At 41.9% G+C, this 25,806-nt stretch overlaps 1 protein-coding gene and 1 long non-coding RNA gene across 3 annotated transcripts in view; one reads left to right on the top strand and one right to left on the bottom strand.

The window, feature by feature from the left end:
* HAAO (3-hydroxyanthranilate 3,4-dioxygenase) overlaps positions 1 to 11,165 on the bottom strand; it is a 41,177-nt gene extending 30,012 nt beyond the window's left edge. The window contains exons 1-2 of the mRNA XM_080408624.1: positions 8,774 to 11,165; positions 4,570 to 4,648 (exon numbers count right to left, since the gene is read on the bottom strand). Of these exons, the coding sequence (XP_080264750.1) occupies positions 4,570 to 4,648; positions 8,774 to 8,853 (159 nt within the window). The 5' untranslated portion in view covers positions 8,854 to 11,165. The remainder of the gene's footprint in view (positions 1 to 4,569; positions 4,649 to 8,773) is intronic.
* On the top strand, positions 215 to 24,855 carry LOC308072143. 2 transcript variants are annotated; one of them, XR_013931544.1, is made up of 3 exons: positions 215 to 6,554; positions 11,160 to 11,424; positions 12,122 to 24,855. It is a non-coding gene; the product is annotated as an uncharacterized lncRNA (long non-coding RNA). The 2 variants fall into 2 exon arrangements; XR_013931545.1 differs by having other exon boundaries at positions 11,160 to 24,855.
* The last annotated feature ends 951 nt before the right edge of the window (positions 24,856 to 25,806 follow it).

Raw genomic sequence — 25,806 nt, 5'->3', positions numbered from 1 at the left:
TGAGGGGGACAAACAAATCAAAACTGAGGTTAGAAAACTCAGATGAGCTGTGGCAGATGTGACTCGAAATCTGTATCGTGTTTCAGAGCTGTTCAGAGATGTTGCTGTATCTGTCAGACCATGTAAATATGCTAGAAGAAGCTGAAGAGATTGGCCAAGATGATCAAAGGAGAGGGAATTTCTGTTCTGAGAGTCCTCTTTAGGCCTGCTGTGGGGCTGTATCAGTACTCAGGTGGCTCCATCTATAGAAAACAACCTAGATGTTGAGTGCAAAACCAGGGTAAGTTATACACAGCATGATGAGAAGCAGGGCTTTTAACAACCAAGCATAATATTGTGCCAATGCAAATGTGTTGCAGGTGGCAGATGAAAGGCTGATTTGAATTCCTCTGCATGGAACTGCACTCTTTTATGTACACTCAATGTCAGAATATAAATTCTTAAGAAATCAAAGTTAGCTAGTTGAGATTCCTTGTGTTTAAGTGGTGAAGTGGGCAAAGAGACAGAAGCCTAACTGCTTTTGTGATCCTAGATTTACCTGTTATCATATCTCACTTTCCCCCAAAGCAACCTATGCAATTAGTAAAGAAAATCTGAAATTGTTTTACTACAGCTAAGCTTTGCTATGATTATAGTTTTTGTCTGTCACTAACTTCCTCCAAAATGTAGTCCCCTTCAGTCATCTTCTTCTCTTACTTTATTTCTTTGGAAGTTTTATCATGAATTTTTTAAGGTAAGATTAGAACATCTTTTCCCCCCTCAGGCTTTGTAAGTAAGGAAAAATGCAATAAATGTACCATGATATCTGTGAGCTAAGTGCCGAAACTCTTCTTGTTACAAATGCTACTGTATGATGCAAAGTTCAAGAGACAAAGGTATATTGAGGACTGTTCCCTGGTACCTGGCATGCACCTACTACCAAGTTACCTGCTACCAAGGTTGAGCATCACATCAGGGCCACCACATACACTTTCAGTGGTCTCAACAAGTTGACTACACAAGAATTGTAGTCGCTAGTCCGTGTAATCCAAAGCTCTCTTGGCAAGTGAGGTACATTGGAAGAATTATTCGTACGAAAACCTCACAAAACTAGCTGTATAGCACAGACACTTTCTTTTTAGTGCATATTAAGAAAGTTTTGTCTGTATAGCTATATGGCTGCATTGTCACAGCAGGATTTTGCATGTTTCAACAGAAGATGCATTTCCCAAAGCAATTCAGTTTCATTTTGAGGAGGAGTCTGATTTAGAGGCAGAAAACACCTGAGTCGATGTTTGTTGACTCTCTCTCTGTTCTGATGGAGAAAGGAGCACAGGGGAACTTAACACTTACAAATAGGAAAAAGAATGAATATGACATAGTGGTAAAGTCAAGCCAAAGAATGTGAATGTTTTATCTCTTGCAAGGTGCAGCTTGCTCCGTGTAAAACCTGTCCAACTGAAAACAATGTCTCAGGTATCTCTTCTGTGCAGAGGGATGGCAAATAAGTAATGCACAGAAAATTAAGAAAGAAGTTAAGTAGTACAGAGAAAATGAAGAAGGAAGAACATGTTGAGTTACACATTTAGAAAACTCCTGCTTGTTGAGAGGAGGAAAAATAGTGTGTGAGACTAGCTGTCATTTCAGCCTAAATTACTTGTTCAGGAGACAATCCTAAAAGGCTTTGAAGAGCATCCAAATCAAGCCTCTGTTTTTCTCATAATTATCCAGCCAGGGTGATCTTCCCGATACACCTGCACGTTAACAGCACCAGCAGAGAACAGCTTGGGAGCAGGAGGATGCTCCAAAGCCCTTATCGCTGCACATGAACCCTTCACTGCTGTGAACTGCAGGCTGACAAGTGCAAGTTATGCCACAGGGCACGCTACAAGCTGTGTGATAACAGGCATAAAATAATGAGTGAACAGTTATAAACAATCCTAAATTTAACTTCCTTTTCTAAACCAACCCTTCTTTGCTATCAGAATATTAGCAGAATAACATCAGCTAAATTTGCGTAAAAAAATTGTGGGGTTTTGCATTCATGATTTGGCCTGCTAACAGCATGCCTATATAATTTGTCTTTTGAATTATCACTCAGAACTATAAATGACCTTTTGTCTGCCAAAATAATGAGCCAAACATGGTTTTGAATGTTTTTTTAATCTCAAGTCTAATTTAGGAGTATGCCCTTTTATGAGGTTACTCTCTGCCTCACAGTTCTTCTCTAATGAAAAACATGGATCTAAATTAGATCACAGGAAGGTGCAAATGTGTCTGACAAAAAACCGTACCTGGCTATCACTACATTGTACCTCCAGAAAAGTGGACAAAATTGGCCCATATGTGAAACCGATACATAACTGGTAACGCTTCTGATGGGTATATTTCCAGTTCTCCTGTCTGACAGGAATTTTATGTTTCCATTATTTGGTTGATGAGTAATTGTGGAAAATTTTTTATGTAAATGAGGATGTATTGACACCTAAAAAGTCTTGTTTCCAGTTGAATTAGCAATATTTTACTATACTGTTGCATACTGATCTAAATTGTGTCTTTATAGATACGGCTAACTATTTATACTGTTGGGAAGTCATACAATAGGTTTAGGTTTACTAACGGTAGGCCAGATTATTTTCGAACACAGGAACATCTTGCAAAATAATAATAAAAAAAGAGGCAAATTATATTACTCTAACTTTCATTTTAAGGGAAGGGGAGGATAAGATAGATATTTTTTTTTAAATGAAACAGTACAGGAATGGGTGAGGGACCAAGGATAATCTGGTATGAACTCAGAGACGCAGGGAGAGGCAAGATCGTAAAGAAAGCTAAAAAAAAATACCATACGTTTAATATTGTAGTGGAAATCATTGTACCAGTTAAATTAAGCTCATTTTTGTATGTTCTCCCTTAGTGTGTAGCTCTAATGTATTCTTCAGAGCAAGAAAATTAATTGTATAAAACCAAAAAGGTTAAGTTACAGAAAAAATATTTGGAATCATTAACTTCCTTATATACCTTCATGTACCTTCATTTAATGCTTTGTCAAACCTTGATGTAGTTGACCTTGATAACAAAATTAACTCTTTTTTAATCTAACATATAACACTTAATATACCATAACATCAGTGCACATCATCTTCTCAGTGCTTTCTGTGCAGTCATGCTACAGATGGGATTGCTTCTTCCCCAGGGACATAATGATGTTGACAAAACCACATTTTGTTTCTCTCAGCTAAGTATCTCTGGAATTTCCTTGTAAATATATGATGGATGCTAAATCCTTCTGGTTAGCAACAGTCACTTTACACACACTGCCCTGAAACCTGGCTTGCCTTCTTACCAGCCCAAACAACCTGACCTCATTGTCATGGGTGTTGCCAGAGCTCCCCCTGCACAGCAGATGATGATGAGGGACATAATGGACCATGTTGGGTAACCTGGTAAGTGACGGACGTGCCTGTGCCCACCGCCACGGGTAGGCTGTGAGACCATGGTGGCAAACCAAAGCTGGCATGACTCAGTGATAACATCTGCTCTTTCAGAGTGGTGCGGTTATGGTGACTACAACACCTGCTCAGCACAACCGTAACAGAAAATGAAGCCTATTGTGAAATGGCTGGGTTGGTTTTGTGATAAATGATTCAATGGTAAGTAAACAGATTTTTTTGTTTATTTGTGAAAGGATTTATTAAACTTAACTCATTTCTGCCTTGAACTATGTAGATGCTTAGGCTTGGGTTTCCAAAGGTACTTTAAATCAGGTGGCCAAATTTTATTGGAATTATATGAAATTAAATTACTCTGCTGGGAAGCACGGGAAATTGTCTCCCACCCTGAAATTCTTACTGCCAGGCCTCTAGTGTCCCCTTTCCCTTAGGGTTCCTTCAGAGCCAGCTGCGATACCTCTGACTCAGAGGAGTCCTCAGGCCAAGCAGACAGTTCTGTCAAAAACTCAAAAAATAGGTTTCTACTCTTTTTCCTTTATTTTGTATTGGACACAATGGCTACTCACCACTCAAAGCAGTGGGGTGGCTTTCCTTTGGTACAGAAGATGTGCAGTAGAGGGCACAGCTTTGAATATTGTTTAGAGATTCTATTCCTTAACCTTCCAAACCTGAATGAAAGCTGAAAATGCTGACTACTTTCACAAAGTCCAGAAAAATACAATTTCAAGCCACTCAAAATATTTAGTTTTAATTTTTAAATTTCAAAGGTACTTTTGAAATTTTGAAATACAGATCAATCTTCTGCAACAAAATATCACTTTAAAAATATTGTTACCTTTCCAAAGTTTTGTTCCAAAATGTTGAAATGAGACATTTTGATGTGTCAGAACATTTTCTCTTGTTTCCTGTTGGAAATGAATTATAGCCAAACAGTTCTGATCTCATGAGCTTGTTTCAAAGGAGTGCACAGATGGTGTGTGGTTCTGGTGAATGATTCTGTTTAAGTCTTTGAACAGATCTAATAAATACAACATCACTGAGCCTGGCATTGTTAATCTGTAGCTGTAGCTTCAAAAGTAGCTGGATTTTAATCACTAAATCAATTAAAACAACAAAATATAAACAGCCTATAGGTTACCTCCTCGCCTTCTTCAATATGATAATCCTTCCTTTCATTTGGCCCTCCAACAAACATCACATTTAATTGATGGCGATGCCTAGGAAAGAAAGTGAGATTTTAAAGCTACCTCCACTCATGATGTTCTTTATTTCCTATAAGTATTTTTTTTAATTCTTTGAGGACAGTGAGTCAATCAAACAATGCTGAGTGACAAGCCACATCCAGAATGAGAACTCAGAAGACCTTGGATGCATCTCTTCCCTGTGTTACTGTCTTGCTGGGTCACTTGAGGCCAGCTACATCCCACATGGTGTTTCAGTGCCTCCAGCTATTGAAAGGGGACAACAATAGTTGCCAGCTGTGGAAAGAGCTTTGAACTGTAAAGATGAAGAATGCTATGTAAGAGAGGAACAACAGGAAAATGTCTTTTCAACCTCAGCTGATCAAATCAGGATCTGTAAAGGTAAAACACTTTTAAAGGTTAATAAAGGTAAAACCAGGTTGTGTTTTTTTCTCGTTGGCAGAATTACTGAGATACTGATGGTAGGAATTATCAGCTAATTTCTCTTCTATTTATACTGGTTTTGCTAAGGTGGAACAGTATTACAATGCTTTCACTGTGGCTATGGCTAATTCAGAAAAGAAAATTCAGGCCCTTTATCATAACTCTGCCCTTTTTAAAAGCCCCAGTGAACACTTCTCTCAGCTACCACAAAAAATAGGTATCACCCCAAGTATCTGTCAGTCCACTTACACTAATAAAGAGGTAAGGTACCAGGTTTTCATTTGCTAAAAACCCCTATAAATCAGGCCTTTTAGCTGTGATTCAGAATTTGTTCTTAAGCTCTTTTTGACATGTGAATTGAGGTGTGTTGACCTCTACTTTTTAGTGAGGAGATTCTGGGCAATGCTTGGGCTAACAGGAGATCCTAGTGACAAAGAACCAGCAGAGCAACACTCCCCTGCAACATGGGGAAGAATGATGTGCCTCTATGGCAGCACCTCCTAAGCCTTAATTAAAAGCCTTAATTAAGAGAAGCTATTCTCAGCTTATTCTCAGAAGGACCTGGGAGTTCTGGTGGGCAGCAAGTTGCCCACAGGCCAGCAGTGTGCCCTGGTGGCCAAGAAGGCCAATGGGATCCTGGGGTGCATGAGAAGGAACCTCTACTCTGCCCTGGTGAGGCCACATCTGGAGTGCTGTGTCCAGTTCTGGGCTCCCCCGTTCAGGAGAGACAGGGAACTAATGGAGAGGGTCGAGTGGAGGGCTGTGAAGGTCCAGTGAAGGGGGAAATGGAGCATCTCCCTTCTGAGGAAAGGCTGAGAGAGCTGGGTCTGCTTAGCCTGGAGAAGAGGTGACAGAGAGGGGATCTTATCAATGTCTACAAATATCCAATTAGTTTACAATTAGTAGCCCACTGTTAAGACGAGTTAATTTTTTAATAGGAACCCAGACAGTTTTGTTAGTAGTTCAATAACTAAAGGTGAAAATCTTGCTCTAAAGATCATTGTTGCTTAACTTTTTGTTTGGGAAATCTCCCAATCTGTTACCCTATAGATTTAGCTGAGTTTTACATAACGAACAGGCAACTATGTGTTAATCATTCCCATCATTAACAATTATATAATGACATCGTCAAAAAATTCCAGCTATGAAATACAAGCAGAAACTCCAATATGTTTATTTGTTCATATTACTTAATAAAGTTGTCTGGTTAATATAGTTGCATTAAGTTAAGAAGAAAAATCATAAGGACAGAAAGCAGTTTCAGTTAAGACTGCCAAAATGCAGTTAAGAGTATCATAAAGGTTTCAGGGGTGTGAGAATGACTTGGTTGTACTATTTTTAGAATGAGGTGCTAATCGATGGCCTCTTAAGTTTTATATACTCTTACATTTCTCTTTTTAACCACATAAAGAAAATGGTACCAGCAGGCAACCTTTTAAAAACGTCTCGAGACCATGAAGAATCAAATACTCCGTGATAACTGTCAGGTCTCCCTATGGTAAGTATCATACTCTGAACTCAAAAAAGGGCTTTAAAACTGCCATAGCTACCCTGTAAAAACCAGCTATGTCAAGAGTTCTGATTTTGCACTAATTGCTCATTGTTGAGGTTAAAAAGCATTTAAATTTGCAAGATAGTGTCATTAAGATACATGTAATTAACTTGCAGCTCTTACATTGTATCCTTTTCTTGACTTTGGTAAAAATCTAAACAAGTAGTGCTTCAGGAACTGAAGTTTTGTTTTGAAATCCCAAATAGGTATTCGAAACTTTTGATCTTCTCCAGTGTATGGAATACAACTAAATAAAATCTTGAAAGCCATAATAAATTTAGACACCATAAGTCCTACTGATTTGCTGTAAGACCTAGATTTTAACCATTAATTTTCTCTTGAAATATAAGATTGTAAGTTACTTAAATGTTTTGAGGTGGTTGCCTTACAGTGATGTAGAAAGTAGTGAGAAGATTGACTTATAGATCTCTATTGAGCACGTAAAGGATCAAGTTTTTGAAAAGATGTTGTACATCTATTAGTAATTTCTTGGAAAATCGCCTAAAAACTTATTGGAAGACCCTGAAAACATTTAGGTAGCACACAGAGCAGGTGGTTAGAGACCTAGAATCCCTATAGTAGATGGCTTTCCTTTCCTTCATAGGCTGAAGCTACATTGGAAAAATGGATTACTTTTTTTTTATATCTATGCAATTTTTATCACAAAATAAGTTCCTTGTTTCACTGTGGCTTCTTGCAAAGTTTATAGGGAAGACCTATGATAGATGTCATGTTCCAGAGTTACCTCAGGATTACACAGAACTGCTGGCAGGCATAGGGAACACTGCAATAATAACAAAAAAGGGTCATCTTACTGATGAGAAAAAAACCCATGAATATTCCATATACGCAAAATAGTAAAATTTTATCACCATAGTTGGTAAGTCTTAGAAATGGATATGTTTTACAAAATGCTTCCTAAATCCATTTTAAAAACAAAATAAATGAAAACACTTATAAGAAGACACTTTCCTCATTCTGTCCCACTACGAAACTACTGTAAGTGATTCAATTTTCATAATTTCTCAGTTAAACATACAATTGTGGTTTCAACACAGATCTCTCAGTCAGGACATGCCCTTTACCATATCTTTGTCTTGCAACCATTACTTTGAAAAGTAACTCTTGCACCTGTAAATGGAAATGAATATCTCTGCTACAGTGCTGCCCATTTGGCTTTTGATTAGAGGTAGCACTTCAGGGTAGGGCAAGAGGTATATGCTTTGATACTTTTTTAATGATTAAAATTGTGAAGTTTTTTTTTTTAATTAAAAGCAAGAAAAATGCTTTTTATTTTCTAAATAAAAACTGTGCTTATATCACTCTTTAAAAGGAACCCTTTCTCACTAAAGCTGCCTGTATATAGAGTTTTAGGCAAAATATATTGTCCTCAGCTTCACTGACAAAAGACATCCTTGCTAATACTGCGACTAGAAGGTACCACATATTGGGTTATTTACACTGGAATTTGTTCACAAGCTTTCACACTGAAAATGTGCATGCTGTACAACTGTATAACGCCCACACTTTTTTCTTATATTAGCTTCTCATTCAGAATTTGGTTAACAGATTTAAGCTGCCTCTTCAGCCTCCCTATCCTGCCCTGACAGCTTTGGAAGTGCCCTGGAAACCTGCTCCACCAGTGTCCCTGCCACTCCTTTCTCCTTATCTTTCAGCGATATGTCCTGCTAGTTGGGGTTTTTTAGGTTTTTGAGCACTCCTGCAGCTATGGTTCCTCTGCAATGCTGGAATGACTCTCAGAAGCTCTGACACCTGTTTCAGGTTGTAATTTGGTAGCACTCAATCTGTTAGCTAAATCTTATAATTTGTGGATGTGATGCCATCTCCTTTGATTTCTGTGAGTTTATTGTCACAGGGCCTGACACAAATTCCCGTAACCCAGTCTAATTGCCTACAAGAGACTTTGAGTTAAGGCAAATATCTTACATTCAAGTTGATTTTTACAGCTTCTGCTGTGTTACTGCAAAACAGATTTCAGTCACTTTCTGTTCTTTGAAACAGCACTCTGCCTGCCTGCAGTCTGAGAGGAACTACAGTTCCTTACTAATCTTTACCATGTACACATTTTAGCAGCTTCCTCTTATAGCTAGAAATATTTATATATCTAAGAACTGGGTAAAAAATCGTAACCTTCATTTACTTACATAAGCTTATTACACACAGGTGGCAAAAACGCAGTTTTGTTTTCTTCTATCCATTTTCTTACATTTACAAGAAGCTCCATGGTCCACCAGCTATGAAAGTTCTGACAGAGATATTAGTTCGCAGAGTTGCTCTTCCCGTGAGCAAACTGCGTGCGATTCCATCCCCGGAGCCCAGGGGATTGGTTGGTAGAAGAGGTGTCTCCAGGCTTCAGTGTCAAAGGGGACAGGTCCATCAGCCAAAGGTTACTGCATAACGAGTACTAATGCTTCAGCAGCTTAGCTAATAATTGACTTGTGTTTTTAAATATCTGTTCTCATCAGAGACTGATTCTGCCCACAGGAGGTTTCTTAATTCTCTTTACTGCATCAACTGCCGTGTGTCCGGTACCTCTCCACAAAAACTGCCTTGTTGCATAGGCAAACTGAGAGTTAGGAAAATGGGCAAGACATGGGCATCCACACCCTTTAAGTCTAACACAGAACCAGGTTTCAAAGCTAAATGCAAGTTGAGAGCAGTTGCTCAAAGTTTAGTTACATATAATATATAAAAAATATCTTTATACATGTATTACTATATATAGGTATTGCAGGCGTCATAATAGAGGCCCATTTCCTCTTCACCACCTCCCCTCAACCTCCTTAGGCTGAATTTTTGGGGGTGTGTGTTTAAAAATATTGCCATCTTCTTCTGCCAAATAACAAAAATAAAGATGTCTCTTGCATTTGTAAAACCCAAAGCAGCTCTCCATAAATGCTCGTTTTAATTTGAGCCACTCTTTGCCAATGTTGTAGCAGGGCTTGCTGCAGAGCTGAACCTGCTGCAGTGATGCCTTTTGGGAAAGCGCAGCATATTGTCGTCAAATTATGCAAACAAGAAACTGACAACTTGCAGGATTTCCAGATCCATATTAGTCTTTATTCCCTCATTAGTTTCTGATCAACGTCTACATAGTTCCTACAGGATTGCTCGTTCTGTTCCCTGCCACTTCCATTTTTTTAATAAGCAAATGTGTAAACATTTATTTTCAGACCTAAAATACATGAAATGGGTGGTAATCAAAAAAACCCCAAGACATTACAAAATTTTAGCATTTCCAGTTGCTCTTGACATAGCTTAGTCTTTTGCTTGTATCTACACTATGCTTAGTGGAAGAATGCTTATGGGTATAGAGTTATAATATGGTTTGTTTAAAAGTGACTGGTACATCCTCCATGGCTTGCTCATATGAGCAGTGCAGCTGCTGGACTGAAGAGTCAGCATGTTGGAACAGTACAACTTTGGGAGTTCTTTACCTTATACCATTATAAATTTCCAATGGAAAAAAGCAATGCAGTGTGAGTTTGAACTAATACCATGCTCTTATTCCAGTATGTGTAAGGGTGACTCTGTTTTACCTTCATCTCTATCACTTCTTTGCAGTTTAGTTTAATTGCACAATTGGTAAAAGAAAATCCATTTATTATGGGATAAAAAGATCCACATGTGGATTACAGTTCCGCTATATTAGTACAATCACAATGGGAATGGCAATAATTTCCTCTGAAATAAGGCCAGAATAATTATTATTTCGCTGAATTATAAAAAAATCCACATTATTTATTTAGGACACCAAATTTCTACCATCAGAATGGCTGTGGTGAGACACCAGTGCATAGCAAAGTCATTAGGCCTTGTTTTGAACCTACAGACAGGAATATTTCAGTGCTTTTTGTACTGTAGGCTGCTGGCACACTATTTAGCTATGAAGGAAAGAGATCTTCTGCTCAAAATGCATTTTCCCTTAGGGGAATTGTGACCCAGCCTGGCAGAACCAGGAGAATAGAAGACACTCTATTTTAATGACCACAGTTTGTGGTTTTGAGCTCTACCTCATCATTAGTAGCGTGTATTGCAGAGCAGGACTCCGATTTGCCGGGCATGAAACCCAAGAGATTGTACAAAGCCACAGTAGGAAAAAGCACAGACCCTGGAACAGATAGAGCCAAGCCTTGCTCACCTCAATATTAATGTGCCAGTTTTAACTGCAGGGCTGTTGTTCACAACCCCTACTCTAATCCTTAGTCTCCACTTTTTTCCACTAGGCAGAATACAAGGTACTATTACCTGCAGAGAAAAGTGTCTCCGTTGCAGTCTCATAAATCCATTTTGTGGTTAGAGGGAGGTATGAAAACCCAATAGCTAGACCTACTCAGGGAGGAAACAAATGAAGCTCACTTATAAAATTCACCATTATTATGAAGCTGATGTTATTATCACAGGGTAGAATTTTCTGCAACCTTCTGAAATCAATAGGTTTTCAAAAATACAGAATATAGTTAATGGCCTCTCCATGTGTATAACAGGTATAATGGAACATTGCTTTTTTTTTTTTTTTTTTTTTTCTAGGTGAGCTAAGAAATGGTCTGCATGACCTGGAAGTACTGGGCCACGAAACCCTATTTCTGTGAAGTGTATTGGAGAGGCAAGGAAAAGAGCCAGCATTGCATTCTCTGTAAGACTCAAGTAAATACGTAAGTCTCATGACCTGACTGGGGCCCGAATTTTTCCTGCTAGTCTACTTTGCAATGACACTTCACATCCATCAAAGCCTGTTCCAGCATCTGGAGTGTCTGCTCTTGCTTTTGGTTCAGATCCTTCCCTTTACACAAAGGTAAGGACTCAATTTGTCAGCTTTTGCTGCCAGAGAAGTGCAAGACTACTGAAGCACAAAACTGCTACACAAAAATCCACATTTTGCATTAACCATGCACGAAAAAAGTGGTAGCGTGGAAAAATGAGTTTAGGACAGTACCTATTCTATTTTCCTACCTTCACCAACCATCAGACCTATTAGAGATTTATATTTACTAGCTGGTATCCAGCAAACAGGATATGTTAACAAAAAGCACATAAGCTAAATACTGTGTTTCTGGTTAGAAGAGTGATTCAGGTTTGTTGGGCAGGATTTTTATCTGTGTTAAAGTGATATTTAGTCATTTTTCCATTACTATGTTATTTTTTTTCACCTAAAGAACTGATAATAAAGACCTAGAATGGTTTAGAGCTCCTGGGAAGGCAAGAGGGAAACAGGCCACAAAGCCAGCAAGCATGGGTGCTACTTGCTCCACTCTGCTCATTCTACTCTTGAAAGCAAACAGCATAGTGCAAATTGGCTCTTAAGCCTTGGGTTTTTCATACTTAGCACTAAGAAGTATTCTTAAAAATCTTCACTAGGAGAGGTCTGCATTCACCAGCAATTTGAGAATAAAATCCTTTTAGTATCATTTCAACTTTGCTTTTCCATCCCTGTGCAATACAGAGAGCAATTTATCTACATTGGTGTTAAAGATTATTCTTTATTTTTAAAGATCTACAATGAAGTGATAATCTGGAGATTCTGCAAGCAGCAGGAAGCAAGCATTCTGCAGCATTAGGAAACTTTAACTTCCGTGGGTTTTTTGTTTGTTTTTTTTTTTTTTAATATTGTGACGAAATGGAAAAACGAAGACATAGATATAATGAAATAATCCACTTCACTTGGTTGAACATGCTTCCTATTTTTGGTCAATTCTATGCTTTTTCTGTTTGTACTTTCAGAACAAATACAAATGAAGTACTTTTGAAAAAATGAAGAATTATTTATGTTAACAAACTCTATATAGCTGCTGATAACAAAAAACCCAATCAGTAACAAACCTACTACTTGAACCCAAGTACAGTTATGTGCCCAAAAACTAATTCATGTGGCCAATTTTCCTGCTATATCAGAAACATATTATCAAGGGCCTCAGTCTCTGCGGGGACCAACATAAGAAGCAAGTGAACTACAAAGCACAACAGAAGAGTTAAAGATCCCATGAAGACTACTAGAATCTTCACCATTATCACTGTTGTTTTTATGCAGAGGCTGATTAAAATACAACAAGCAGTGATTATCATCTGTATGAACACCAAAATTAGACTCACTGAGTCCTCTGTCTTGGCTGAGTCTAAGGTTAAATTTGCAATAAAGAGCTTGTCTGTACTTTCGCAGCTTCAGCTTTGGTTCTTCCCATCGTTCTTGTATTTCCAAAAAAACCACTTGTTTGGATGAAATTATGTTCACGGCAATCTTTACATGGTACAGAATATCTCATTTTCTAGGGTAATGATGCCCTGCTAAGGGTAATGAAGGCAGCTGCTGTTTTCTGGTATGCTAACTAAACCTATGAGATAATGGAAAATTCCTTTAAGAAATTAACTTTTTTTTTCTTTTTCTCCATGCCAGCCACCTTCATCAATGGTCAGATACAGCAACTGAATGTTACTTCACCTGCCAATGGTGTATATCACTGAAATATATTCCAAGTAATGCCTACAGTATACCAACAGCATAACAACTTTCTTGACAAGTGAGAAGCGCCTCATCTCCATCCAAAATGGTCTCAAAAGGTTTCAGCTCATTTATGGATCAGAGGTGGGGGGTGGAGGTAACGAAGTCACACATAGCTGCCACTCAAGCTGCCAAAAGTAGCTGGAAGATCAGTGCTATTTACTTAAAACTGGCTGAGTGCCTGTCACCTGCTGCTGGGCCACCAACAGTTCATTTTTAGAGGCTGTAGAAACCCAAAGCGCTGTGTAGCACTCTCTACAGCCACCTGCCCCGTAATGCAATGCCCAGGGCTTTTCGCTTTGCCCCACTGTAAAGTAGCTGTAGAAAGGAAAACGCTTTCTAGTACTTATGTTGGTAACCCAACAAAGCTGTCTAGGAAAGTAAATATGGTGACAATGCCTAAGCATGGGTGGAAAAGAAAGTGTCTCCGTCTGAACCATGTAACTGTTGGAGCATTGCTTGGGTTGATATATGTGCTGATGCCAGTTATGTTTACCATCTTCCTGCCACATAAAGGCAGACCTGACTGCAGAATAAATCCATATTAGCAGTATACTTCAATAAGTGTGTTAGGCTGTGTGTTTTCTCCTAGTAACTGTTTTGAAGCATGGAAATATATCATATCCACAGTGTAGTTTCTGTATATAAAGTAATGTTAGCCTTTTAGATCTATTCAGGATTTTCGCATTACAGCAGCTGATTCCATCCATGAATTTCAGGAATAAGCAAGACAAAACCTTCAGGTATTGAAACAAGCAGTTTAGACCCTATATATGTGACATCTTTGTATTACAGATGCTCCACAGTAAAGTTCTTGTACTACAGTGAAGTAAGCCCTTGATGAGTTATCCACCCGGGATAAACCTAAATGTTCTTGGTTATTTCTTTTAACCATCATGCAAAAATGGTTGTATATGGTTCCTTTAAACCTGTACTGCTTGTTTTGAAGGTGCCAGGGCATCCCTTGTGTGGCTCACCGTGGCGGTGGAGCGGCAATCAGCCCACAAAGCCCTAGGGCGCACGGCCAGCTAGAGAGAACCGTTTATTGGCACTAATGACAACCGTTTATTGGCACTAACGAGTTACTTTTCCCCCAGGCTCGGACCCGAGCACCACAGGCGACTGCCTGCCTCCCCGCCGCTGTAAACGTGGTGTGCGGATGAGCCTCGCCGAGCGGGGGCCGCCGCCTCTTGCCGAGGGCCGCCCGGAGGCCCGGTCCCGCCCCGCCCTGGCTGGTCTCCGCAGCAGGGCACGCAGAGGCCGCTGCAGCCGACGGCGGGGCCCGTGCGCGGCCGGGGGCGCAGGCCGCGGCACAGCCCGCTGCCCCTCCCGCCCCGCCGCCGGCCGGGGGAGCGCAGGGGGCGGTGCGGCCCCCCGCCGCCTCCGGGCCGCGCTCCCTGCCCCGCCCGCGCCGCTGGCCCCGCCCGCGCCGCGGAGGGGCCGGGCACTCCCCGCCGCCGCGGGCCCGCCGCGCTGCCCGCCATGCCTGGGGAGGCAGCGGGCGGGAGGGCTTTGTCCCGGCCAGGGCGCGCCTGCCTGCCGTGCTTGCGGGCGCCGCCCGCCCTGGGGGTGCGCAAGCGCCCGCCGATACCCTTTTCCCCTCTCCGCGCTGTGGTTAACGCGGGCGTCAATGACGAGAGCGCCGCCCCGGCAGAAAACTGGGGCGGCCCAGGGCCGCTGCCCAGCGCGGGGCGCAGGCGGGCGTTCCGCCGCCCTTCCCCCGCCGGGGCCGGGCGAGTCCTTGATAAACCGTTCGGGAGGAGTTGGTGTCAGGGCTCCAGTGGCGCAATCGGTTAGCGCGCGGTACTTATACAGCAGTACAAAGCCGAGCAATGCCGAGGTTGTGAGTTCGAGCCTCACCTGGAGCACAGAGCTTTTTGGAGGGAAAACGGGCTTTTTTGGGACTTGACCGCGCTGCGCCGGCAGAAAGAAAAAACTTCACGGAAAAATTATGCAGCCGTGGCGGCAGCGTGGGCCCCCACGCGTGCACCCTGCCGGCAGCGGGGGCGCGCCTCGGCCCGGGCGGGCTGCTGGCCGTGGGGTGGGGGAGGGAAGGGGGCGTGCGTGGGGCCGCCCATCGGCGGCCGGTGGGGCTGTGAGCGCGGGGCCGCGGTCGGCGCTGAGGGAGCCCGCCATGGTCAGCGCGGCCTGTCAGTGTGCCAGGGAGCGCCTTCCACATAGGAGCTGCTTGTATAACTTGCAGAACACGGGGATTATTCTGTGCTTTGTTGTTTCAAACAGCGTGCTTGTAAATACTGACTGTGCGGTCAGTACCGCTGGAGGGTGACACAATCTCCCCCCTTACCTTGCCAGCTTTGGCAGTGATGCCCTTTGTAACTGCTCATTACCTCGGTAAGGCTTCACAAATGCGTGGGCCGTGGCAGGAAGGCAAATAATCCAAATAATTTCAGAATTATTTTCGTTACCTGACAGGCGGCAGAGCCATGGGGAAAGGGCAGCTTCCTGGAAGAGAAGTGTGGGGGACACTGCCTGAATATTTAGGCCCAGATCCTGCAAACTCATTTCTGTGTTAAGGCCTAGTGTGCTGCTTTCACAGTACAATTTATATCAAAAAGTTACTAGTGAGATACATCTGTGGGACCCTCAAGTTCATGCAGCCAGAGATGCCTTTATCACCCAAATCAGCCTGTTGGGCTCTGTACCACAGGTGTTAACTCCCTGATGGGCCACTTCAAAGTTTTAAAGTATCACTGCTTCCCCATTCTAGTTACCGCTTTGTCCCCTCTGAATTTCACATTAACTTCATTGATTTCAGTGATGTGCGGTCGTGCCTGACACATGCGCCATATTGATGTAAGGAACTCTAAATCAGCAGGAGAGATTTGTAATATATGGAAGGGTAAATAAAATTCATCCTTTGCTTGCAGTGAGTTCTGTGTTTTCTCCTTCATAAGTAGTACCATGTGCCAGTGCTGAGCAGTACAGAGGAATATTTGCAGAGGTGCTGAAAATATGACAGAAAAAAAAATGCTGCTCTTGTCTAACTGGGGAAAACAAAACAAAACAAAACAAAAAACACCTAGCAGAGGGAGAGGCACTCCATTCCCTGGACAGAAACCACTCTTTTCAGAACCTGAGTGGAGATGATGCTGCTTCTTCTCCCCCATCCCCTGTGTGACTCCAGGCACAGGCAGTGGCTCCTGTGCTCCCTGGACAAGGAGGAACCCCTAGTTTTGTATTTAGAGTCCTGTCTTGGCATGCTGGGGGAGCGATTGTGCAATTTTTTGCCAAATATGAGGCAGATGAAGCAGGTGTTGCTCGTTGCCTTCATGGCTTTTTTGCTCCTTGCCTCTGTAGTGCCAGAGAGCAGCCGGGACAGGTGGTGTGCACTGTGTGGTGCCACGGCCTTCTGCACAAGGCCTCCTTCATCCCCCTGGTCTACCTGAGCTTTTACTCTCTCTCCAAGATGATTTTTGTCATGCCTCTGGTGAAAGAAAGAGTAAAAAACAAATCACCATTTGAAGCGTCACCTTTTTTGCATCCTTGCAGCAGAGCCCTTAGCTCCTGACTGACTCCTATGCCTGACACCAGAGGGAAACACGTTCTGAGATGGGGATTTCACACTGAAAATTGTGATAAATCAGAACAATTTGTGGGGATTTACTAGATATCCCTGCTCAGTGCAAGAATGTTATTTATCTAACGGGTATTTACAAAATAAGGTGAATTGCTGCTATAACATGAGGGCTTCCTGACAGGGAAGCAGGGCTGCGAAATAAGAAGAAACAGCCCTGCGCAGCGCGCTGTGGCTGCGGGCACCGGGGTGGCGCAGGGGCCTCCTGCCCCGGCCCCGTGGGGGGTGCTGTGGGGCTGACACTGGGGAGGCCCTGAGGAGGGAGGGCGCCATGTTGGGGCGGAGGTTTGTGAGTCTGTTTTATTTCCTTCGCTGGGAGGCTGCTGTGGGGATGAGGTGAGCCCAAGTGCCCCTGGGGGTGCAGCTGTGCCTGGGGAAGGGAGACCAGGCTTGGGCCTCCGCAGAATTTCTCCTGTGTACATGGGTGCTGTGCTGACCTGGGGCAGCCATGGTGCTGCCATCACGGCCTCACCAGCTCTGAGGGGCTGAAGTGTGGGGTGTCCCAAGCTGCTGCTTGTATCTGCAACTTCTTCCTCAACATTACGTGTCTTACAGGCATATGAAAAAAAAGTTAGGTGAGTTTTTTTTTCTGCTGACGTCCATTATGTTGGGCTTTTTGGTCCTGAGTTGTTGGCTAATGCTTTAATGCTAGTTGCTAGTGGCTTAAAGATATGTGTAAACACACATATATATGTACATGTAAAGATAGCTTTCTACCATTATGGAGACCTCTTGATGACCGTGTGAGTGCTATCTTCTTTCCTAAGTCTTTAATGTATGCAGATGACATAATTAGAAAACAGCTGTGTGTGAGCGAAGCAAAGTACCAGCTGTGCTAATGTGATCTAGAGGGAGGTAGTCCCTCCTTCCCCCTTCTGCCTCTTCCCCAAATAATAATGTGGTTCACCTGTGCCTCGTTTTCCTTTTGAAAACCAACTGCCAGACCTCATGCTCCCCTCTCTGAGCTGGGTGTTCATTGCTGCCCTTGCAGGTAGTGGCTAGGGGACTGTCGTCAGCTTGCAAGGGGCTTGGGCAGGCTGTAAGTGCTCCTGGAAGTGCACTCGGGAGGTTTCCTTATGGTGAGTCTTCCATGCTGCCTGGTTTATTTATGGGGCTGCCTCTTCTAGCCTGTGCCATGTTCTTTCTCTCTCTATTAGTTTTGCTGGTGGGGATGACATGCCTGCAGGCCGATGTCTCCCTAATTCCTTTGAAATCCTCACAGGGTCCATTTTAAAAAAGGTTCCTCTTCATAAAACTTGTGTTCTTTGCTTAATGTTGAGTGTAGACTATATGTACTGTACGAGCTTATTCTGGCTGTTCTAAGTTTCCACTGACTGTGGAAAGAATGAAGGGTTGCTTATAGATGCAGAGAAACTTTACGCACATGATTCTTTTTACTGGAAGGAGAATTTACAAACATCTAGCTATTGACTGACCTTGGAGAATTAATAATAATTAGGTTAGGGAGCAGACTCTGTTTACATGATCTTGCTAAAACAGGGAGTCCCACTGGAATGGGAGATGCAGGATCTAGGAGAAGCAAAGACGGGTTCATGCAGGACAGGCCTTTCTAATGTTTATTTCTGGAAATGGTAACTCTTGTTTCTGGCATGTTAGTACAGTTTCAGTGTTTGTGAGGCTCTTAAGTGTTTGCTTAAGTTTCTTTGAATGTATTAGACTGAAAGCTTCAGTAATACTGGGGCTTGCATATCCGAAGAAATGCATATGAAAGCCTGTGATAAAGTCTTAGCCCACCTAAGTATTTTGAAACCGAAGTAATAAATGTTTTAAGTCTTTACAAATAGTAAATAGTAGCTAAGGGTCTGCTCTTCATATTTTCTCCAATAGATGGCACTGTGGTCCCACAAAGCGAGAAAGAAAAACCAAAGCAAAGCATTCCCAGACATCCTAAAAATAGAAACCACTTGCTAAATGCTCCGTTGTGCACAGCAGAGAACAATAGGCAAAAATTCCAAGGGTTGCTTAGAAAACAAAGTCCATGGAGGTATAGATGCGTTTGGGTTTTGTTTTGGGTTCTTCCTTCCCCTTTTGAGGACCTTTTTGAAATTAAAATTTATTGAATAGTCGTGTTTGGAGTAACAGAGGTGGTTGGGGTGTATTATGTTTTCGAAATCTGTATTAATTCAGTACTGTGTCAAAGTGCCAGCATAGCAGGCCTGGCTTAGATTCTCTTGATTTTTTTATTTTATTTTTTTTAAAGAATAGCTGGTGTTAGAGGATTTTGTGTAGTGCTGCCCGAAGTCCAGGCAGCTGCTTCCCACTGAGGGTGCCCATGCTATGGAGATAGTAGGCTTGGAAGCAGCAGCTGGGAGGAAAGGAACAAAATGTAGGTGCTTGTAAACTGTGTGGAAGGACTTTCTTAAACCAAATAGAAATATGCTACTTTTGTGGGGAGCAAGGTAGGGTAAGGGTGGGGAGGAAGATTTAAAAAAAAAAAAAAAAAAAGTCAGATGGTCACATGGAAGCTTGGTTGCTGAAGAGAAGGGCTGGAACGCAGGTTGACAGGAGAAGTGAGAAGAACTCAAAAGATTGGTAGAAAAGCAAGCTCACAAAGAATTCGTGCATTGCTTTCTGAAACTGGGGAAGGGTATTTTACAAGGAGGGAACAAGAAGAAGAGAAAGGGTAGGGAGACAAAGAAAAGGAGGAGGGAACATGTAGAAGAAACATAGGTAAGGAAGCTTTAAAGAAAAATTAAAAAAATCGGGTCGTCTGGCTATAGCTATATGAATGTGATCCCTAGGGCAGTGAAAAACAAATGACTAAGTGTTAGCCAGTTGGACCAACCTAAGATGGAGTTGCTATAGAAAGCAAATTGGCCTGTACAGTTTGCTTGAGCAGAATGATCTCAAGAGGCAGGCTTTTCTTCTCTGTGTTTTGAGTGGTTACTTTAGTGTGGCAATATAAGATACCTCTGGGTGTCTCTAGGGATTTGAGCTGGTGTTGGGAGGGCTAGAGAGCCCAGCTTTCTGGTTTGGAAGAGGAAGGAAATGGACAATCAGTACTGGGTTTTGTGCCTGTTTAATTTTCTTGCTTATGCTGAGTTTGCTGTGTTAGGCTCTGCTTTTAAGGTGGAAAAAGGCTCTTGGTTTCTTCAAATAGTTTTGGTGCAGCACAAATATTTGAAACCTTGGAAAAGGCTCAAAACACAGCAAAACAAACTATAGCAGACTCAGAGAAGGAACAAGCTGGGGAAGTGGCTGAAATGGCAGGGGATAGTCAAAGAGCCTGTAATTAAACATTTTGCAGGAGGGATGCTTCTTTGAAGGATGCAACTGAGCCTGTACTGACTGCTTTTGTTGAGAGCTCTTTACACATGGGATAGCAGACTTACAGCAGCGCTAAGAAATACTTCTAGAACTTTACTGTGAAGTTATACGTGTGAAGAATAGGGGGAGGACAAAGCAACAATTCTTAAATGTTTGTCCTCTGAAAAGAGTGTGAAATTCTGAAGGGGCCATTGTGCTGCAGGTCATGTCGCTGTATGGTGTAACTTAGAGACTTAGATGGTTTACTGGTTTTGTGAAGAGCATGAATGTGAACATCCAAAATTATTTGCAAGGTCTCAAGAGTCAGTTGACTTCACTGTTTGCATCTATTTTTTCATGTATCCTACCTATTGAAATGGGGATGAGAGTTGGCTAGCTATATATGTTAATTTTAATAACTATTTACATCCTGTTTAAAAGAAGAGTTTAAAGAAGGATATACATCTGTCTTTAAGGAAAGTCACATCAGACTTTTGCCAGCAGGTACGAAAGCCATTTAATATTAAAAAGCAGTTAATACCACTATTTGCGTAGCTTTGTCAGTGAGCTGCTTCCTAGAAAATGGCTGTCACTTTCACAAAAACTTGTACGTTGTTGTGGCAAACTGAAAATGTCTTAGAAGTGAAAATATGCTCGCTTAAGGGGTTTAGGTGAGTTTTCTAGGAAGCTGATGCTGGGTTGGAGGGTGTTTTTGGCCAAGGTGAGGGGTGGTGTCTGTATTGAGCGCCTTTAAATTTAGAGCGCTCTGGGCCACTTTGCATCTCTCTCCACTGACCTTGCTTCAGTGCCACCTTCCCCTTCACGGAGGGGCTCAGCCTCAGCAGAGGGCTGCCTTGGAGCTGGCGTGGCTTCACAGAAGGCAGGAAGCAGCCATTCAGGTGCCTCCTTCCCCACACTCCCAACTGCCTCCTGAAGGGCTCAACTTGTCTCCTGCTTTGGTCAAGCGCTCCAAGGGTTTCACACCGAAATGCAGGGCCCACACCAGTCACCTTGTCTCGGTGCAGCTGCAAGCGCTTTCCTCTAAATCAGGGGTCCTCAAACTATGGCCCATGGGCCGGATGCAGCCCCCCAGGGTCTTCAGTCTGGCCCCCCGTATTTACAGAACCCCTCTGCCAGGGGTTGAGGGGGGAAACCAAGCAGCCGCAGATGACTGCCTGCCGCTTCATCCGCGCGCCGGCCCCCTGGTTAAAAAGGTTGAGGACCCCCTTCCTGAGGCAGCTCAGGAGGGGCTGTGTGGATGTGAATGGCTGCAGGGTGGTAGCAGCTTGGGCCAACTCAGTGGCCAAGTCCTTTGTTGGTTCCAGCCCTGAATCCAGGAGTACTTGTCCCTTCTTTGGACTTGCAAAGACAGTTCAGCTTGGTGGCTGTGACCCCTTTAAATCAATGCCAGTAAAAAAATGCCTACATTCAAATCTATTGAGATTTAGAGGTGCTTGCACTTGTATTTTAGACCCTATTAACTTGAAGATTTGAGTGTAATATTGAACTGTTTGCAGGACCTATAGTAGCCTACATCTGTTTAAAACACTGTTGTGACCGATGGGTGTATCTGATGGTGTCTGTCCTTCTCATTTAGCTATTCTGTGCCTGTAGCGTAATGTAGCCAAAAATATGCTCACCACTATTTATCATGATAAAGGAAATGTTCGGTGTGGCTGTGTCATTATTTAAGTTTTTTACATACAGCACCTTTGAAAATCCATTTTTTTCCTGAAGTTGTAGGCTTGTGTTTCATGGGGGTTACTAGGAGTGCCATGGTGTGCCTTTGTGTTGGAAGGCAAATTTGTTAATACAGAATTAGGGTACTTGCGCCATTGCCTTTAGGTTCCTAATAACTGTAGCCTTTTGACAGGATTCTTTCAATACTTAGACAGATTTTCAGAGCTGTTTAGGGATGCCTGTCTGCTGATGTTTGTCTGCCTGCTTTTAAGCATCTGGATGTTGTAAAGGATAGCTATCAAATAGACCTCTTATTGCAAATGTAATGTTTTTTGAAGTATTCTTGCAGGAGTATCCTCTGTCATCTAAATACCTCTGAAAGTAAAAGCCAAACTGTCAAGGAATCAAAACTGAGGTGGCTGTTTTTGAAATGTAGTATTAATGTGTAATACAAACGGGTGCATTTTCACGGATGTCAGTGAACTTGCTTGATGTTCCATAAGAGGATAAAGGTTGGCCCAGAGTAATGGGAAGCTTATGTCTGGCTGCGAGAAAACCAGAAAATTCATGGGGCTTTAAAGTATGACCCACTGCAATATTCAGTATGTGTGATTTTTGGCGTGATTCAGCAGTAAATACTAGTTGAAAACAGAAGCACAAATTACAGGGTAAATAATTCAGGCCAAAGAGAGGCCTCCTGCTTATGCATACATAGTAAAGGAAATGGAAGTAGAACCACAAAATACAATTGCTGGGAAGAACAGCAACGGTTTGGAACATTCACTGCTAAAACTGTGGAAATGATCCTCCTGGATGACACCTGAAATTAGAAGGGCATAATCGCCTCCTTTGTATGTATTTATGTGTATTGACCAGTAAATCGTGTGAAGACTGCTGCACTTGGCAGGCACCATTTTGGAGGGGACTTTCTGTTCTGCGGCTGCTGGGTTGGAGGATATAGTCAGCATAGTGCTGCTTTGGTAGATGATCTAATAAATGTCTGTGACTTGACTTTTAAAAACTTTTTTTTTTTTTTTGCGGTCATTGAGCTAGATGCATCCTGCACTGGGAGAACTTCTTTATACTAAATTGTTTTTCTCATCTTTTGCTTTGCATTTTATTTAGTATAGAAATTGATAGCATTGGCTGCTGACATTAGGCAGTGCTTGTCTCCTACCCTGTACATAGAGAGCCACCTAGCAATATTCTTACATGTCATTTGATACGATAAAATTTTTACCTTCTGCTAAAACATGGAACCAAGGTAGTCCCAACAGATGTGTTTGGCTAGCACTGTGACTGAGTGATCTGGTTTCAGTTTCCTTCATTTGGAATGAGGAGGACCTTCAGAAATCAATAGGTCCCTTCCATGAGTGAAATGCAAATAATAGAAGGAGCCATTACCACAGTAAATTCTCTAGCCTGGGCATCTTTTAGTAGCTCTTGGAGCTTAGATTGCCTTAGCTTAATGCATACCAGGCTTTTCCCAATGAGGAGGGGTATTGCTGTGTGACCTCTGTAGAGCCAGGAGTTGAGCAGGATGGCTAGCAGCACTGATCAGGTGTGACACATGGTGAGCTGTTGCTTTAAGATTGCTTCTATGTGCAGTGTGATAATTAGAAAACTGCAATTCCTTTATGTCTCCAGTGAATGCTGGTTTGAAATATAAATTGGACTGTATTTAATTTTTATACGGAATATTTCTACTTATTAAATTGCCTGTTTTCTCTGGAAGTTAATCCATGGGATAATGGGGTGAAAATTCCTGTAGCTCACTCCGTTAAATGACTGCTGGACAATATAAGAAAGGGGTTTAAGGGTCAATTTGGAAAGTAACTTAGACCAGAAGTTTCCAATAACAATTGTGGTTTGGATATAGTTGAAATAAGAACAATGCATTTACATTCAATTGTACATGCATTGGCTAAGTAATAGTCTTAGAGTAGATGTGAACAATACGCATTGGAGACTAACGAGCCATATCCTGAAAGAAAATTATAACTGATACAGACAAAGTGGGGAAAAAAAACTGGTAGTGATTACAAGCTATGAAAGTGCTGGTCTTAGCTGTCCCACTCAATAAATAATCCTGAAAGGGTATTAGCAGCATTAGTAGTAGCAGCATTTAGCCATCTGGCTTGGTTTCTGTGGGAGGTTTGAAAAAACAAAACAAACTGAAACCACTGTTAGTGGAACTGCATCCATTGAAATCGTAGGAGAACTTGGCCCTGCCTTTTAATGTTTTGGTTCCTTGTGTGCTTTACATCCTGCACTTGGATCTCCTGTGATTGCTTGATAGGGCAGATGTTTTCTTGATGTTCATGGATCACCAATGGTCCATGAAGTCATCCTAGTTAGTGGTCGGTTCAAGTTGCCATGCATCAGTGTAACCATGCTGGTGGTCTGCAAGAAACCTTGAGGTGACTTCAAACCTGTGAACTTCTGTCCTGTGGCACTGGTGGCTGCAACTTCAAGCTTATGTTGCCCATTGCACTGTGAACAACAACAAAAAAAAGCTGTTTCTGTCTCTTGTGTAATCAAATCTAATGTCTTTACTGTTTCCTTGGCTTGGAATTGTAAATATGAATATTGATGTGGCAAAAAGCTTCTTGCTCATTCTTTATTGAGTGGGTATTTATGAGCTACTCTGAGTAAATGAGTCTTTGCTGTAGTGTAGCGTGACTGTGACTGCATTTCCCACACATTCTGTTTGTCACGTGTTACTAAAAGTCTTTTCATCTTGTGTCTGTCTTAATGTAATGTCCACAAATTATCAACTTAAGTGTAAAATGTTAGCTTACCTGTAATTTTTTTACAAACTTCAATTTTTTCTTAAAATTTGGCTTTCTTCATCCTATAAGAAAATGAAGCTAAGGATTAGGGTTTTGGTCTCTGAACAAAGGCTTTTTTGCCTTTTCTTTGTGCTACTGCTGGAACTAAAACTGCAAAATACATAGTTGCTAGTATTTCTTGGTATGTGATTTGTACCATAATCAAACTGACAGACATCAATGGAGCACTTACAAGTTTACGCTTGGAATTAAGTCCAGTAAAATGCTTCTGGAATCTCCTGGTAATTTCCTTTTATCAATGTAAGTGATGCAGCATGAATCAGCCATAATTACTGTGGGGCTGCACCAAATTAGATTATATGATTGAGGCTGAATTTTTCCAATGGATTTTTTTTTTAAGAAATGAGATATGGTAACAAAGAGGCAGGCTGTGTAACATTCATCATTTGATGAGTTTGTCCTCCTGTATATAGAAGAGACCTATTTCTTCCATTCAGTGTTCCCTATTAGGTTGATTACAAGCTGTTCAAAGTGATTATCAACTACTATTCTAATACAGTAGTAGTATATTATAATTCTGTTTACTCTGGTGCAAGGCAGACAGATCAGGCTTGTACTGTTAATCATGTGTATCTGGTAAAGCCACGCGTGACTAAACTTGGTGCAGTGGCTCACATCCTTAATTTGTTTGCACTGGTAGAAATTGAGGTCTGTGTTCACTTGGTCAGGATGAGTTATTTCAGATTTATACTGGTGAAATGGGAACAAAAATATCTGGTGTGTACTTCAAGTCTTTTACAAGGATAAACTCTGTAGTCCCGTTGATCTGAGAAGTGCCAATTAAATAGTAGAGAACAGGGCACGAATGTCAGACTGCTTCTTGGGTAACGGTTGTGCAAGACAGACCATGCTACGTGAGAGCTCTGTATGTGTACCTAAATTTAGTTACCACAACTAATCTAGGTCACAGTGAAAAAGACATTGCAGTACTTTCACAAGTTTGTTTGGTGTTTTTTTTTCCCCTCCTCTATAGTGACTTTTGCTAGGTGAACAAGTTTGGTTTGGTCCAGATGAAAAATATTGTCACTTTGCAAATGAGATATGAATTTTGGCAATTACAGTAGGCCATATCCATCACTTGGAAGAGAGGGCAACTCGTTATTCCATAACTAGATGTAGGGAAATAAAAATCAATTAAAAACATGGACTCCTAAGTTTTCCAGCAAGTCTACCATCCTCAGGTGCAGCCCTGGTAACTGGAACACCAGCCCAAGCTGCTGGAGGGGGATGGTGTCCACCCTGATGTGCAGCTTCCCTTTGTGCATAGCTAGAGGAACCTGCAGGCTT

The sequence above is a fragment of the Falco punctatus genome, assembly GCF_963210335.1.
Source record: "Falco punctatus genome assembly, chromosome: 12".
In the NCBI taxonomy this organism is placed as follows: Eukaryota; Metazoa; Chordata; class Aves; order Falconiformes; family Falconidae; genus Falco; species Falco punctatus.
Note: the sequence above shows the minus strand (reverse complement) of the source record. Positions and strands in the feature narration are given on the sequence as shown.